Source organism: Aotus nancymaae, unplaced genomic scaffold, assembly GCF_030222135.1.
Source record: "Aotus nancymaae isolate 86718 unplaced genomic scaffold, 86718_ANA_hifiasm-v0.15.2.pri h1tg000046l, whole genome shotgun sequence".
NCBI lineage: Eukaryota > Metazoa > Chordata > Mammalia > Primates > Aotidae > Aotus > Aotus nancymaae.
In genome coordinates this window covers 6852647-6870118 of record NW_026988460.1, presented here as the reverse complement: position 1 = coordinate 6870118, position 17472 = coordinate 6852647, and the positions used below count along the sequence as shown (strand labels likewise).

Here is a 17472-nt window from a genome sequence, read left to right as displayed (position 1 = left end):
CTAAGGCAGGGGCTGATGGCAACGATCCCGGTAACCAAGCTGGTAGAGCCTGAACAGGAATCGACTAATCACAGTGGAAAAGCAGGGCCAGATGACGGCAGGACAGATCTCTGGTGATACTACCTGGATCTAGGTGCACCTGACCCTAACCTTGGGCACTTTTGTTATTAAGTCAATAAATCCCCTCCTCCTCAATCCAATTTAAAACAAACTTACAACTTAGCAGTCAAAATGAGAGTCATAACACTGGTCCTAAAAAGATGTTTCTAATTAACTTTGACTCTTTCTGCCTTGCTCATATTCACCTGATCGATCCTTTGAAATGTCCACTGACCCATTCCTTCCCTGTTGCTCACTGCTATGACCCTTACCCAAATCTTGACCATTATTCCAGTTTTGTGGCTGGAAGAGAGGCCAGACACCATGTAGGGCAGGGGATTCCCTACCCGGCCATGCATCATAATCATCTGCAGTGTTTGTCATTCTGCAGACTCCCAACCCACAGGATTCTGATTCCATGGGTCTTGGGTGAGGTCCTGGAGTCCGCATATTAACACACTTGTTATCACCCATAGTTCAGCTATGGTCAGGAACCAGGGATCTGAGCTCACATCTCACCTCTCCTCCTTCCCTTAAGACTACATTCCTAGAAATGGAATTACTGGGTTAATATCTATGATCCTATCAAAAAAATAGCAATTTTGATAGTTTCTCAAATTTACCCAAGTTCTTTTTTTTCCTTTTTTTTTGAGACAGTCTTGCTTTGTCACCATGCTGGAGTGCAGTGGCATGATCTTGGCTCACTGCAACCTCCGCCTCCTATGTTCAAGCGATTCCCCTGCTTCAGCCTCCCAAATAGCTGGGACTACAGGCACGTGCCACCATGCCTGGCTAATGGCTAATTTTTTGTATTTTAGTAGAGACGGGGTTTCACCATGTTGGCCAGGAATGGTCTTGGTCTTCTGACCTTGTGATCCACCTGTCTTGGCCTCCCAAAGTGCTGGGATTACAGGCATGAGCCACCACACCCAGCCAAATCTACCCAAGTTCTAAAGGAAAACATCAGACTAAGAGAAGAAAACAAAAAGCATAGCAAACGCTACCCCAGCCATCTCTGGATTACTTGTACAGTGTAAGTGGAAATGGTCTTGCATAAGACCTACTGCCTCCTAATTCCACATATTCCAATGGGGTGATGCATAGGTGCTAGTAAACATTTAGACTCCGATATAGCAAATAACACTGAGTCACACAGTGAGAAAGCTATTCCATTTTCAGTGCTTTTTCAACGTCTAAGAACAAGAAAGTCTAAGCTTGATATGTTTTAAGAATTTTAATATTTTCCTATTCTTTTTTTTTTAATTATTGTTTTGTTTTTTGAGATAAAGTCTTGCCCTGTCTCCCAGGCTGGAGTGCAATGGCGCAATCCCAGGTCACTGCAACCTTCACCTCCCAGGTGCAAATGATTCTCCTGCCTCAGCCTCCCAAGTAGCTAGGATTAGAGGTACCCACCATCATACCCAGCTAATTTTTGTATATTTAGTAGAGACTAGGTTTCACCATGTTGTCCAGGTTGGACTCAAACTCCTGACCTTGGGATCTGCCTGCCTTGTTCCCCCCAAAGTGCTGGGATTACAGGTGTGAGCCACTGCACCTGGCCTTTCTTACTCTTTTGTGTTTTTATATTTTTGTAAAGAAGGAGTCTCACTATATTTCCCAGACTGGTCTTGAACTCCTGGGATCAAGTGATCCTCCCCCGTCAGCCTCCCAAAGTATTGGGATTACAGGCATGAGCCACTGCACTCGACTCAGCTTGCTGCTTATATGTCTTGAACACTTTTCTGATATTGCCTAATCCTCCCTTTCAATTGAAAAGACAATAGAACCTTTAGTAGGCAAGGATATCAAGCCAGAAATGAACAACATTTTGTGTTCTTAGTGTTTGATTTGACAATTACCTTCTATTTATGTTATTACTGACAATTTCTGGCTTTCCAATATAAAATTTCTTTTAAAAATAAATGTACTTAGGATGTGGAGAAACTAGGACCCTCAAACATTGCTGGTGGTATTAGAAACTGGTACAGCCACTTTGGAGAGGTTTGGCTATTCCTGAGAACGTTAAATACAGAAGGCACCATATGATCCAGAAGTTCCTCTCCTAGTTATATACCTACAAGAATTGAAAACATGTGTCCATATAAAAGGTTACACACAAATGTTCAAATAGCAGCATTATTCCAAATAGCCAAAAAGTCCAAATTAAATGTCCATCAACTGGTGAACTGATACATCAAATGTGGTATATCCATACAATGGAATAGTAACTGGCAATAAAAAGGAATCAAGTACAATACAATGCATGCTACAACGTAAATGAGCCTTGAAAACAGTAAACCTGTGAACGTCATGAAAATGTAAAAAGCCACATATTTTATGATTCCACATTTAAGAAAAGTCCAGAATAGGCAAAGCCACAGAAATAGGAAGTAGATTAATGAGGCCAGGTGCGGTGGCTCACGCCTGTAATCCCATCATTTTGGGAGGCCAAGGTGGGCGGATCACTTGAGATCAAGAGTTTGAGACCAACCTGTCCACCCTGGAGAAACACATCTCTACTAAAAATACAAATATTAGCTAGGTGTGGTGGTGCATGCCTGTAATCCCAGCACTTTGGGAGGATGAGAAGGGCTGATCACGTGAGGCCAGAACTTTGAGACCAGCCTGGCCAACATGGAGAAACCCCATCTCTACTAAAAATACAAAACTTATCTGGGCATGGTGGTGGGTGCCTGCAATCCCAGCTGCTCGTGTGGCTGAGGCAGGAGAATCACCTGAACCCAGGGGGTGGAGGTTGCAGTGAGCCAAGATCATACCACTGTACTCCATCCTGGGCGACATAGCAAGACTGACTCAAAAAAAAAGAAAGAGAGAAAGGAAAGAAAGGGAAGAAAGTGAGGGAAAAAAGGAAGGGAGGGAGAAAGGGAGGGTGGAAGAGAAGAGAAGAGATTAATGGCTGTCAGTAACGAGGGGGAGGGGCAAATGGGAAGTGACTAATGGCTTAATGGGTACAGGGTTTCTTTTTGGGGTGATGAAAATGTGAAAATGTTCTGAAATTCGATGGTGGTGATGAAGGCACAATTCTTTGAATAAACTAAAAACCACAGAATAGTACACTTTTTTTTTTTTTTGAGACAGAGTCTTGCTCTGTAGCCCAGGCTGAAGTGCAGTGGTGCGACCTCAGCTCACTGCAACCTCCTGGTTCAAGCAATTCTCCTGCCTCAGCCTCCCAAGTAGCTGGGATTACAGGTATGCACCACCATGCCAAGCTAATTTTTTTTGTATTTTTAATAGAGACAGGGTTTTGCCATGTTTACCAGGCTGGTCTTGAACTCCCGACCTCGTGATCTGCCCATGTCAGCCTCCCAAAGTGCTGGGATTATAGGTGTGAGCCACCATGCCCGGCCTGAACTGTATACTTTTAAAAGGTATTTGAGTTAAACTGCAATAAAGCTGTTATTAAATAAATACATCAATGCACTTATGTTTATAACATGGATAGATGTTGCAAAAAATTTTAAAGCAGGTAATGGTAGTGTAGCAGTATTATAAGACTTGTGGGCCAGGTGCAGTGGCTCTTGCCTGTAATCCTAGTACTTTGGGAGGCCAAGGCGGGTGGATCACCTGAGGTCAGGAGTTCGAGACTAGCCTGGCCAACATGGTGAAACTCTATCTCTACTAAAAATACAAAAATATTAGCTGGGTGTGGTGGTGGGCACCTGTAATTCCAGCTACTAGGGATGCTGAGGCAGGAGAATCACTTGAACCTGGGAGGCGCAGGTTGCAGTGAGTCAAGATCGAGCCACTGTACTCCAGCCGGGCAACAAGAGCAAAACTACATCTCAAAAAGAAAAAAAAAAAAAAAGAATTGTGATGCCATGTGGGAACAAGTGAAGTTTCGAAAATGTTGCCCCAGTTGTCCTGGCTTGAGTGTTCCCCACACTCAAATGAAAAATGATATTCAGAATAACACAGAATGCTTGGAGGGAGAAGCAACTTCCATGCTTCCTCTCCATGGTGCCTGAGACAAGCGTCTCCTTAATCGCTTAAAAGTCTCAAGCGTGCAACTTAATTAAACTTCAATTTCTGGAGTGTATAAATAATGAAATACGGCATTTATGTGTAGTGCTATTTACTTTGTAGCCTATTACTGCAAAACACACTGAATTATTAAAGCGAGTAATTGGTTCTACTCAGACCCTCTTCTCTGCTGTTTCCTGCTAGTTCTCTTATCAGTGCTTCCCTGAACTGTCAAGCTAAATTAACTCAGGTGCACCTGAAGCTGCCATACAGACTGGCAGAGTAAGTTGGATGGAAAATCACACTTCTTTCAAATACAGCCCCAAACTGTGCTGTTGGCAACTAGTTTTACTTACAGAAGGAAACAGAAATACATGGGGGGAAATGGTAGAAGATGAATTTTAAGAAGCTGAATATGCTCACCTTATGGGAAGAATAGATTAGTGGTGTCCCCTTCCCTAGTGGAATGTTTTGCAAGATGAAACCATTTTTGCTATTTTAACACAGAGAAGGTCTGCAAATGAGGCGAGAGTGGCAGTTAAGGAAGTGGAAACAACACTTCGATACAGCCCCTAGACGGAGAGTCCGGTGATGGATAATTATAGCCATGCCAAGTGTTGGCAGTGAGAGTCACTCCTAAAGCTCCCTGCAAACCACAGGCTTTGGAAGGCAGGAATCCCCTGACAAAAATGTTCTCCCTTGATGCCATGATTAGATTCTTCGCTCAGAACCCACAGATGACACTAAAGACTTTGCTAAGTTAAATCACTTTTAATGACCCATGGTTTCGAGTTAAATCAAATATCATAAATCTTTCAAGACAGACAGAAGAGCTGGCAATTGCCTTGAAGTCATGGTATTATATGAATAATGCCAACAGAGTGCCAAAAACTCCATGGAGGGCTAATGACATTATTTGATAAATGCATTTAATTATTAATAGTACATATTTAGCTTGGCTCATGATATCTGAAATGAGGCTGTATTCTTTTTTTTTTTTTTTTTTGAGATGGAGTGTCTCTCTGTCACCCAGGCTGTAGTACAGTGGCGCGATCTCAGCTCACTATAACTTTCACTTCCCGGGTTCAAGCAGTTCTCTGCCTCCACCTTCTGAGTAGCTGGGATTACAGGCGCCCACCACCATGCTTGGCTAATTTTTGTATTTTTAGTAGAGATGGGGTTTCACCATGTTGGCCAGGCTGGTCTTGAACTCCTGACCTCGTGATCCACTTGCCTTAGCCTCCCAGTGAGACTGTATTCTTAAACAAAGTCTAGATCTAATGCATAGTAGGTATTCAGTGCCTAACGTTGGTGATTACAGCTATGCATATACGTGTGTGTGTTTGCTTTTAGATATCATCGTGCACATACATAACCTTTAAAATCAGTGTCACAGCAAGGATTCAAATCCAGAGAACTGGACTTAAGAGGCCATGCTTTTAATCATCATGTTACATTTGGAACCACACATAAGTAAGTTAGAAAAAGAGCCCTCTCTGAGCAGATGAAGCCTCTACGCAAGGTTCCTGGCATGGACTGGACTTCGGTCTCCCATGCCCAGCCTCCTCGAGTGCTCATGTGCAGGGAACGATTTCCACAACAGACCTTCACCATCTCTACCTTCCTAATCCATCCATTTGCCATTCGTGGAGGTCATTCACATTTGTGTTTATTCTATGAAGGGACCTGGACTATTCTCATTTCATTTTTTCCTTTATGATTGTTCCTGACATATAGGAGATTTTATTTCTCCATCTCTTTCTTCTTTCCAAATTAACATGTTATTGAGATTTTAAAATATGAATCGGCAGTGCTGAAATAAATGGCTGTTGACATACGAGGGAGAAGAATTACATGAGGATTACATATTCCGCAAAGGGGTATTTCTCATTTCCTGAAAAAGAACATGAAGGACTTTGAAACTTAGAGGGAGGAAACGAAGAAAAATGGTCTCCCCAACTAATTTCCAGCTTCTTAAGCCTCAGGCCATTGAGGGATTTTTAATTTTTATGGTAATTTATATACTTTAAGTTATTTAATGCATATACAAGTAGTACATACATCATAGAAAATTTTCAACTACTACTGGCAAATGTGGGGGGGCGTTCAATTCCAATTTCATAACTACTGTTAAAATTTTGGTATACTGGCTGGGCACAGTGGCTCACGCCTGTAATTTCAGCATTTCGGGAGGCCGAGACAGATCCCCTGAGGTCAAGAGTTCGAGATCAGCCTGGCCAACATGCTGAAAACCCGTCTCTACTGAAAATACAAAAATTAGCTGAGCGTGGTAGAACGTGCCTGTAATCCCAAATATTTGGGAGACTGGGGTAGGAGAATCGCCTGAGTTCGGGAGGCAGAGGTTTGCAGTGAGCCGAGACTGTGCCACTGCATTCCAGCCTGGGCAACAGAGTGAGACTCTGTCTCAAAAAAAAACCCCACAAAATTAGCCGGGCATGGTGGCAAGTGCTGTAATCCCAGCTACTCGGGAGACTGAGGCAGAAGGAGAATTGCTTGAACCTGGGAGGTGGGGGTTGTGGTGAGCCATTGCACTCGAGCCTGGGCAACAAGAGCGAAACCTTGTCTCAAAAAAATCTTTTTTGGTATACTGTCTTCAGAGTAATACCCAATATATGTTGGTGTGTGTATATAAATATGTAAATATATAAAAACTTTTAAACTTGAAGTAGGATCATTTTCAAAACTTGTTTTTTTCCTACAAAATTTGAACAATTACAAAAAACTAGAGAGGTTCTAGAAAGTTATCAAATGATTTAAATTGTGAGATTTGTTCTCAGGTACAGCATGGTGATTAGCAGTTTTGCTCTAGAAGCACATGAACTTGCTTCAAATTCTAGGCCTGCCACTTGGCTGTCCTATCTTGGGCAAGTGCTTTAATCACCTTTAGCCCTCAGTTTCCTCATCTGTAAAATGGCCATACTGATGATAATGGACATCTGCTTTGAATTCTGGGTTTCTTATTGGCATCCGTTTTTAGGACTTTCTGGTAAAAGCACCTTAATTTTATTTTGGAGACACCACTCTTTTTCTGTTCTCAGTCTGTGAGGCTTGGAGGGGTTGAATCAGCTGCTCCTCATCCCACCAGCTGTAGGCACATCTCACATGTGGTCATCAGTGATTGGATACACATGTGATCCAAGTGAGGCCAACACAGGCCACCCTGGGACTTTGGCTGGATGGGATCTTCCCCTTAGGGGATGCTAGAGGAGGAGGCTGCATGCCCAGACCTATTGGGAATTCTTACGTGGAGAAAGCTTACCTGAGAGTGTCACTCACACAGAAGGAAGCAGAGCTTAAAAGGAGGCAAGATGGTTAGAAATCCTGGCTTCACCTGTGACTGAAGCTTTATCTTTTTGCACTTTCCAGTTTTATGAATCAGTTAAAACTCCTTTTATGACTAAGTGATACAAACGGATAAGCTGGCATTCTATCACTTGCAACGGAAAGAGTTCTGCCCTATCCAATATGAGTTCCTACCTCTTAGGTTATTACGAAGATCAAATGAAATAACGTAGTGAAGTGCTTAATAAGGCACCTGACATATTTTAAGTCATCATTCAATATTAGTTATCATCATAATTATTAAATACTAACATGAAATTCATCAGAAGCCTTCATTTTTCTCTAAAAATTTTATATCCAAGCCAAAACCAGGCTAGGCAGGGCAGCAAAAAGCACATTATTTTATGTCTCAATACTCTACCTTACTGTGAATCAGATTTGAACTGCTGGAAAACATTTTTTTTTTTTTTAATTTGAGACAAGGTCTCACTCTGTCACTCAAGCTAGATTGTAGTGGTGCAATCTCGGCTCACTGCAACCTCTGTCTCCTGGGTTCAAGCGAGTCTCATGACTCAGCCTCCTGAGTAGCTGGGATTACAGGCACCTACCACCATGCCTGGCTAATTTTTGTATTTTTGGTAAAGACCAGGTTACACCATGTTGGTCAGGCTGGTCTCAAACTCCTGACCTCAAGCAGATTTCGCCCACCTCAGCCTCCCAAAGTGCTGGGATTACAGGCATGAGCCACCGCGCCTGGCCACATTCCTTCAGCTTTGAATGAGTACCAGGAGACTGAGATTGGTGTATCATTTATTATATATAGAAGCTGAGTTGCCGTTTCAAGTCATACCTGCCCCCACAGAAAAAGCCTGCTTGAATCTGCATCTTTTAAAAAATGTATAAAATTGAAATAGAGATTAGGGGGTGTCACTATGTTGCCCAGGTTGGTCTCTAACTCTGGGCTCAAGCGATCCTTCTGCCTCAGCCTCCCAAAATGCTGGGATTACAGGCATGTGTCACCAGGCCCAGCCTTGAATCTGCATCTTAGCCCTTGCTAACACTTGCTGGGAGTTTCTGGTGTGGCATGTTCAGTGTCAGCATTTTATCTGCATTGTCTCCTTTTGTCACTGAACTTATTTCTGAGAAAGCCACAATTTGCTGAGGACTGACTTCTTCAAAGTCACACAGGTACTTAGCTGGGTCTAGTTATGGCTCAGTTACTAATAATGCAATGATGCATAATAACAGTACTCAGAGCAGCGAATCATTTGGTGACTCTCACGAGCTAACCCTGTGCTAGGTGTTTTATGTACATTATTATTTCACCTCTTGGATCTCAGTTTTCTCACTCATAAACGGGAGTCACATTTTGGATTATGCATTCTCTACTGTCTTATGTAAAGCTTGGATTCTAAATTATACATATGAGATTACAGTTTCTCATGTTGCTAAAAGAGATAGGGAATCATCTAAAAGTCACTTGAAATATATCAGGGTTCTCTTTGCTGGCACAAAATCAGCAACTCCCAATAAAGGTACATGTCAAAAAGCTTATTTTTCCAGGAGGAGTTTTCAGAACTTCATAATCTGAAATAAATCAGAATATTTAAGGGAAATGTAAAATGAATTCTATCTTCAACAGAAGTCTTTTATTTTCTTTTTATTATTTGTAAAATTGTGCTAAAATACGTATAACATAAAACTTTGTCTTTTGTTTTTTTACAGTGAATTATAAATGAAGAGAAGTATTCCTAAAGAAAATATGTTCTCAAATTCTCTTCCAAAGACTCTCACTTATGAGTTTTAAAAGGCACAGTGTCAATATGGCCAGTATTTACTGAATTTAGTAAAGGTGCTAAAAGCAGGTGCTATATTCAAATTAGTTAGGACTCTATGCTACTAAGTAACAAATGCAAGTCAAATTAGATTATGAAAAAGAGGAACTGATTACATTATGGAATCTAGAAAAGCTTGAGACAGCACAGCCAGTGAAAGGCAAGAAGCTGGCCTTGGAACAACATTGGGAACTGACCCGCGAGCCCACCTGACCCCACCCCACCCCATCTGGGTTGCTCTGCATCACTTCTCATCTCTCCATATCACACCCATAGCAGAACAGCCTTCTCCACTGGCAGAAATACGCCTGCAATCCCTGAGTTGCATAGTGTACAGCTTCAGCCACTAGAAACAGTTTGCCCTTATGCTGTTCCCTTAGGACCGCCTTATATACAGCCCGGTGGTGGTGGGTTGGACAAGATGACTGCACACGCCAGTCGGGGAGGGCTGGGCAGAAGAACCGCAACTGTTTGCAAAATGTGTGCAGTTTATATATTACGGCGTTTTCACTTACCACCCTCCCCTCAACGACCTCCACCTGGCAACCTTCATGCAACCCCAAACTCAAGGCCTCAATCCCCTGTACAGTCCGTGTTCCACGGGAAAGGACAGGGGCTCAGATGTTCCTCATAGAACATAAGAATGAATCTCTGGGTTGGCCGCTCCACGATTCCCTAGGTTGGAACACACGTTCAGGTGTGTCTGCCTCGCAGGGTCATTCTACAGGTATGCTCAAGCTATTGCTATCAGGTACATTTACCATATAGTCTGTGATCCCAGTTTTTAAAAATCCTTAAGAAAAGCTCTAATTTCACTCAGGAACCTACCTCTGGTAAGTTACCCACAGCATTTGATAAGGTCAAGTGCACACAATGGCTGCTCCAGAGTGGTGGATGGTCACTTCCCGGGTGGCCCCCCAACTATTCCACTTTCTCTCCATCAATAGTTCCAAGATTTTTATTTAAAAGAACCATCTGGTTCAGCTAAGATTATTTTGGATGTAATTACGGAACCCTCAACTTCAACACAGGGCCCAAGAAACGTTAGACTTTAGGATGCCTTGATTCCAGGACTCAGTGGTGTCCTCAAGGACCCATATTTTCTTTCTTTTTCTACTGCCCAAACAGATGGCTTTATCCTAAAGGGGATTCCTTTATGATCATGGTGGCAGCTGGGGCTATTAATTTCCTTGGTTGTATCTAGAAGATGGAGTCTTTTGTTTAATAATGTAAAATAAGTTCTTTCCTTCTGGCTGATTGCGCCAGTTTGGGTCATATGACACACCTGTGAACCAATAGCTGTTGGCAGAGAAATGAAGGGATTGATGGGCTTAGTCCTGGATACAAGAAGCTCACACTATGAAAGGGATGGATCATCATGGTGGTCTCAGACACTCCCTTGGGGCGACCTAGTGAGACACTATCTCACTGTGCCCTCCAGTGACTGAATTCCCATCATACTAAGAATACATTTCAGTTTCCCAGTGTGCCTTTGAGCTCTTGCCTGATCTCAACCCCATTTAGTTTTCTAAAAACCCTCCTACCTCTCCTCCTTTTACTACAAATAATAAAAAATAATACAATCTATTTAAAAGGAGAAATGTCCCTCTCCTTTAACAGTGTTACTTTTTTTTTTTTTTTTTTGAGATGGAGTCTTGCTCTGTTGCCCAGGCTGAAGTGCAGTGGTGCAATCTCGGTTTACTGCAACCTCTGCCTCCCAGGTTCAAGTGATTCTCCTGCCTCAGCCTCCCAAGTAGCTGGGACTACAGGCGCCCACCACCGCGCCCAGATAATTTTTGTATTTTTAGTAGAGATGGGGTTTCACCATGTTGGCCAGGATTGTCTCGAAATCTTGACCTCATGATCTGCCTGTCTTGGCCTCCCAAAGTACTGGGATTACAGGTGTGAGCTACTGTGCCTGGCCTTAATGGTGTTACTATTAAAGACCCTCACTATTCTTCTAAAGGCTATAGGACTATTTTGAATATTATTAGATAATAAGGAACTTAATACTATAAGTAAAGTCATAGAATAGGGCTGGCACAGCCAGGTCCTGCACTCATTCATTAGTTCATTCAACAAATATTTATTGAGTATCTACCATGAGCTCATCTCTGTTTTAGGAGTCAGTGAAACAGTGATTAAAGAGATCACTGTTAAGTGTACATGAGGGGGCAGGAACAAATACAATATTCACACAGTGAGTGCTATGAAAAGCAAAGCACTAGGCAGGGTAAGGAAGAAGAGAGTGATGGAGAGGATCCTGTGTTCTTCAACAGCTAGGAGGACCCCTCTCAGAAAACATTTGAGCATAGTCCTGAAAGAAAAGGGGGAGTTGGCCGTGCTAGGATGTGCGCAGACATTCCAGCACAGAGAACGGATGCATACTGCTGAAGCAGGAATGGGCTTGGTGTATTTGAAGGTCAGTGTGGCTGAAGCGGAGCAAGTAAATGGGAAGTGGCAGGAGAGGAGGCCAGAACACTAAATGGGGTTAAGATCAGGGAAGGGCTCAAAGGCCACACTGTGAAACTGAAATTTATTCTTAGTGGGATGGGAAGTCAGTCGCTGGAGGGCTTTAACCAGCAAACGGGTGGAACCCCATCTGGTCTACTTAGTACAGATTATTTAAGCAGCTGTGAGGAAAATGGACTGTAGAAGGCGCTAGAGTGAAACTACACAAACCAGAGAGTAGGCACCTGTAGGTGTCAAGGCAGGGAATAATGGTGGTTAGGAGCTCAGTAAGTAACCATGGAGTAGAAATGGTGGAACCGGGCATGTACTTTTGAGACAGAACCAAGAGGGCTTACTGACTGAGTAGGTGTGGAGGGTGATCGAGGGGATTCATGGACCAATCAGCAAAAATGAATTGTGGATAAAATCAAGACTCACACTACATAATATCATAGATGGTACTCAAGATCCAGACACCTTTAATGTGCTCTGGGGCTATTGGCTAATTATAGGATGGCCATAGATGAAGCCTTTTGCTACAGAACACCATCCCTTTTTAGTGAGATTTTTATTTAGGGTTGAATACTCTGAGAAGACTTACCTCAGACACTAAAGAGAACTGCAGGAAATTGTGTCTCTTGATGAGACGCATGATTCCTTTCATTGGAGCAGCTGGGGATGCTGCCAAGTGTAATGTATTTCTGTATTGTCTCCTTTCCCTCATCCCCAAATTCTGGGAGGGCAGCATCTCCATTCACCATTGTACTAGGAGTGCCTGGCAGAGTAAATGTGCAATCACCTTTGCTGAATGACTGTGGAATAAAATGGCAGAGGAAAACTACAGGGCTCAGAGGTAGCTTAAGTCTCCCTTAGAAGCCATATTTTAAGAGAAACAGCAATATCCAGGCCAACACAGAAGAAAAAGAATAAAGTTCTGGAGAGGGTTGAGGTTGAGTAATCAGTAAGAGTCCTAGGATGGAGCCCATAAATGAGAAACAGTGATTTTGCAAGAGTTAGCACAAAGGGCCATGCAATAGCCATCGTTGGGATTTTGTTGCTAAACTTGATGATCTCATCACAGGATCATCAAATGCCTGAGCTGGAAGAGATCTCAGACAACTTTTGGATTAATTTACTCGTTTCACAGATGAAGAAAATAAGGTGAAATGGCTTTGGACTAGAACCCAGTTTGCTGGACTCTACATGCCAAATTCTTTTTTATATTGCACTGATTCGCAGTTAAACTTCCTTTTCCATATGTGGGCTCAAGGAGGGGTTTTCAGAAGCAACCTAGAGAGAGTCTTCTAATGTCTAAAATCTATTCCCAAGTACAATTCTCATCTTATGATGCAGTTCCATGAAAAAAAAAAAAAAAAAAAAGAAGATCTCTCTTGATAAACCTTTCCTCTTATTCAGTGAAAATGAGGCAGCCCATCATGGTTCCCTTTTTGAAATGGCTGCTGGGAAGCTTAGAGTTAAATTTAACACTTAATCCTACTAACAAAAGTACTGTTTATTTTTTGACAAACAGTATTTATTTACCCCTCTTCTTTACGACTTTTCATTTTTTATATCATTTCAATGGACTTACTGTATATGTGTCTTTTACTATGTGTCATCTCAAATTCTTTTTGGAAGTCAGCCAGCTATAAATCACCAATAAACCAAAATAGAAGGAAGATTTCATTTCTCTTGTGCACTGGGACTGCTGCCTCCAGTATGGTGTTCGTTTTCAAATCCTCCCCACCCTTGACAGAAAAGCTCAGACCTTACTTACCTTCTGGCTTTATATTTATAGAGAAGGAGGCCACTGCAGGACAGATTGCATACAAATGACTAGTTATAAAATTGTAGGGTCTGCCTACTAACGAGGCAAGTCCTTGGAAACTTCTGTGAAATGAAAACAAGATGTGGAAGGAGAGTGCTATGTTTCCTGCATTGACGTGGCAGAACTTTACTTACAGCAGGCCCCTAGGGGAGGCAAGGCAGCACAGGCTGTGGATGGTAAGCAGGTGGTGGACTGTGTCGCATCCAACTCCAGGCTCTCAGCTAACTACAACCGCAAGTCTGACCCTCCCCAGGCCAGAGAAATGAGATCACATAGCCTTCATCTCTTCTGGATTCTAGCCATATCAAGAGATTAAAGCACTCGTTTTCTGAAAACACGAGGCTTTCTCTTCCTTCCCTAAATAAAATTCCTCCTAAACCACAAAAATTTAACCCAAGCAGAATCAGGAAAGCAATAAAGGAGCCCTAGTAGAGATCTTTCCTCCTGCTCCCTCACAACTTCAGAATCTTCTGCTGCCATTTCTGTTGAGGTAGCAAGAGAAAGATAAATAAGTCCCAGAAAATGTCAGCTGTTTACACATTTGAGTCTGAGACTTCCTGTGGCTTTTGTTTTTCACTCCTTCCCCAGTTTTAAAATATTGTTCTTTATTCCTATGGTGTTGGCCATGATTTCCATGATAGTCTAAGAGATATGTTCAAAAGAAAAATGGCTTCAAGTGTACGGTTGCTCCTGGAAATAGTCCTTCCCTAAAACATCCATTTGGATTCTGTTCATGATCTCCTCCTAGTCAGAGCCACTTTGTTCAGATAGAGACAAAAAGATGCTGCGCCGCTGTTCTCAACACCTTGAAGAATGAGACAGTTCCAAAAATCTATAGTGTTTCTTTAAAAAACATCTCAGTAAAATTACGAATTGCAGGCAAGTCTATGGCATGACATCAGCATAACAGGTAAGTGCTCAACCAGAGCCCACACTGCCTGAATCTTCATCCTTCTCTACCAGGTTACCTGTGAACCTTGGACAAATTGCTAACCCTTGTGCAATACTTTCCTCATCTGAAAAGAGGGGATCACATTGGTGCTTATTTGCAGAGCAGGTTCTCAAACTTTGTTATGCATGAGAAACAATGGGAGGGACTTGTTAAAACACAGGTTGCTGATGCTACCCCCAAAGCTTCTGATTCTATAGGGCTGGGGTGGGGCCCAGGAATCTGCATTTCTAACAAGTTCCCAGATGATGCCTGTGCCACTGCTCTGAAGTCTACACACTGAGAACGACTATCAAAGGGTTATGGTGTGGACCACGCACAGTGGCTTACACCTGTAATCCTAGTACTTTGGGAGGCTGAGGCAGGTGGATCATTTGGGCTCAGGAGTTCCTGGCCAATATGGTGAAACCCTGTCTCTTTACTAAAAATTAGCTAGGCGTGGTGGCACATGCCTGTAATCCCAGCTACTTGGTAGGCTGAGGCATGAGAATCACTTGAACCCGGGAGGCTTGAACCTGGGAGACAGAGATTGCAGTGAGCCAAGATCGAGCCACTGCACTCCAGCCTGGGCGACAGAGAGAGAATCTGTCTCTAAAAAAAGAAAAATCGGGGGTGGGGGAGGTTATGGTGTGGATTATGTAGTTGTATATGTAAGTGTTAACTGTGACTATTTTTATTTACTGCGGTTAGCACTGTCCCTGGCAATAGGTTAGCTACGTTAAGGGGTGACAGTTATTATATTATTATCTTACCAATTGTCCCATCAAACTTAGAAATCATATTAAACTTGCAGTTAAACCCTAATTAATCTATTATAAGAAATTCCAGTATAGAAGAGGGGAAATCCTATTAATTTCCTAACAGAGATATCCTTAAACACTGTATACATCCAGAAAGGGCTGTAAAGTGTTATAAGTACTTTAAAGTGATAGATTATTGGGAGCTTTTTTTCCCCCCTAAAACTTGTCAGGATCCATCTGTACTGTGGCATAAGGCAAACAAAGCTGACACAGCTCCTTCTTGAGGTTTCATGTCTTTTCTCTTGATTACAGTAATAGTGCCAAAGAGATTTAGTCATTATGGTCAAAAAGGAATTTTTCAACTTTTTTCAGGTTGAAATTAAAGAGCCCAGCAAATGAGGACGTTGCAATGGCAGTTAGAAACAACAGTTTTGAAAAGGGGAGATGAAACAGACCCGCTACAAGACAAGGGGATGGTGGAAAACCCTCCACAACAAAGGAAATGAACGCAAATCCCTAACCTGTGGGCGTTCCAGCAACCCAAAGGCCAAAGATAAAGCGCTCGGATGAAAAGCCTCCGCGTGTTAAGCTTTGTGTAGGGAAAGAGAGTATCAAACAGAAGGTCGAAGGTTAAGATGTTTTCCTTGTAGGACCCTTTGACCATACTTGAACCTGAAACAGAATGAAGATCAGGAAACCCCCACTCCGTCTTTTCTGTACCACTTATCAGTCCTTTCAAGGAGAAAACTTCTTTTTAATAAACTTAGGTCAAGTGTCTCTTCTGTTCTAAGCACGAGGGTACTCGAGGTTGAATGAGAGGCAGCCAGTCCTTGGTAAACATCTAACTTTTCCAACTCAATCAGATCTACGGTTTCGGTAAAATTCTCCAGTGAAACATGAGAATTAGATAAGCATTCTTCCATCGTGATGGCTTTTGAAAAATTAAACAAAGGGTGCATGTTTGCAAGAGTGCAAAAATACGCCTTGCCTTGACAGTTAAAAAATGTAACGTACAAAACCACTTTCCTTGACACTTCAAAATGTACGCGTTTATCAGTACTGAGCTGTTAGGAGGAGTCCACCAAGGTGGGTCTTCATTTCAATCAGGCTAAGAAACAGAAGTGGGCAGCCCGTGGGTGAAACTTGGAAGTCTGTCTCTCCGGCCCAAAGCCTCCCTTGGATTTGGCACGGGTGTATGGAGCGAGACACGGGTCCCCACATGGGATTCTGGGGTTGCCACGACTCACCTCGCCAACTTCTCCAGTCTCACAGAGCCCCGGCGTTCCGCTCGGGGGCGCGGACGGGGGGGACGGCGCCTCCGAGCTCCCGGCCCGGCTCTGGGGAGGGCGCCCGGCCCCGGCCAGCGTGCGGGGACCGGCGCGGGGTGGCGCTGCAGGGCGGACGCGGGGCGCGCGGGCGGCGCGGGGGGCTCAGCGCGGCCGGCGCGCAGGGACAGCAGCGCCAGCAGCAGCGCGGCCAGCGCGAGCAGGAGCAGCGCCGCCGCCTTGCTGCGGAGCTTCATAGTGCGGCACGGCGGCGGCGGCGGCTGCGGCCCCCCGGCGGCTCGGCCCCTCTGCGCATCGCGGCGGCGGCACGACCAGTGCAGCAGCGCGCGGCGGTCGCCTCCTCCGTCCGCCCGCCGGGGACTGGGGTCGTGGCGGCCGGCGGGCGCCCGGCGGCGGCAGCGGCGGCGGAGAAGGAGGAGCAGGAGGAAAGGAGGGGGAGGCGGTGCAAGCGGGGCTCCAGGAGGAGCAGCCGGCACCTACCGTACTGTGTGGAGTAGCCGCCCCTCCGCCCACCCGCCCGCCGCCAGGCACTCGGGATTCTGGTAGCGCAGACTCAAAACCGCTTCATTCATTCATTCGTTCGTTCGTTTACCTCCCCATTCACCCACGCACCCATGCCATCCACTCGTCCCTCTGATTCTCTCATGCCATGATTAACTTATTTGTTCGTTTATTCCATATGTTTCCCCCTAATTTATTTTATCCATCTATCCACACATTCGTGCACTTATCCACTCATCTTCTCAGGCAGGAACATGTCTGTCCTGTTTGCACAGTGCAGAGGTCTGCACGTAGTGGTGCTAATAAATACCTGTTGAATAAAATCTTGCTGCCTCTGTCTTGCCACGTCCCTTCTTTGTGGAGGAGGATATACTCAACAAGGACACAAGCAGTAAAGCAAAGCAAGTAAAATTAGTAGTTGGGGTTTCAGCCTTAAACACCAAAGCAGAACTTGGGACAGCTAGACTGGACCGAACAGATCCATGTGGCCTGAAGAAAT

General features: G+C 43.8%; 1 protein-coding gene across 1 annotated transcript in view; it reads right to left on the bottom strand.

The window, feature by feature from the left end:
• Window positions 1–16902, bottom strand: part of GXYLT2 (glucoside xylosyltransferase 2) — a 90947-nt gene extending 74045 nt beyond the window's left edge. The window contains exon 1 of the mRNA XM_012474206.3: window positions 16434–16902. Within this exon, the coding sequence (XP_012329629.3) occupies window positions 16434–16708 (275 nt within the window). The 5' untranslated portion in view covers window positions 16709–16902. The remainder of the gene's footprint in view (window positions 1–16433) is intronic.
• Between the last annotated feature and the right edge of the window lie 570 nt (window positions 16903–17472).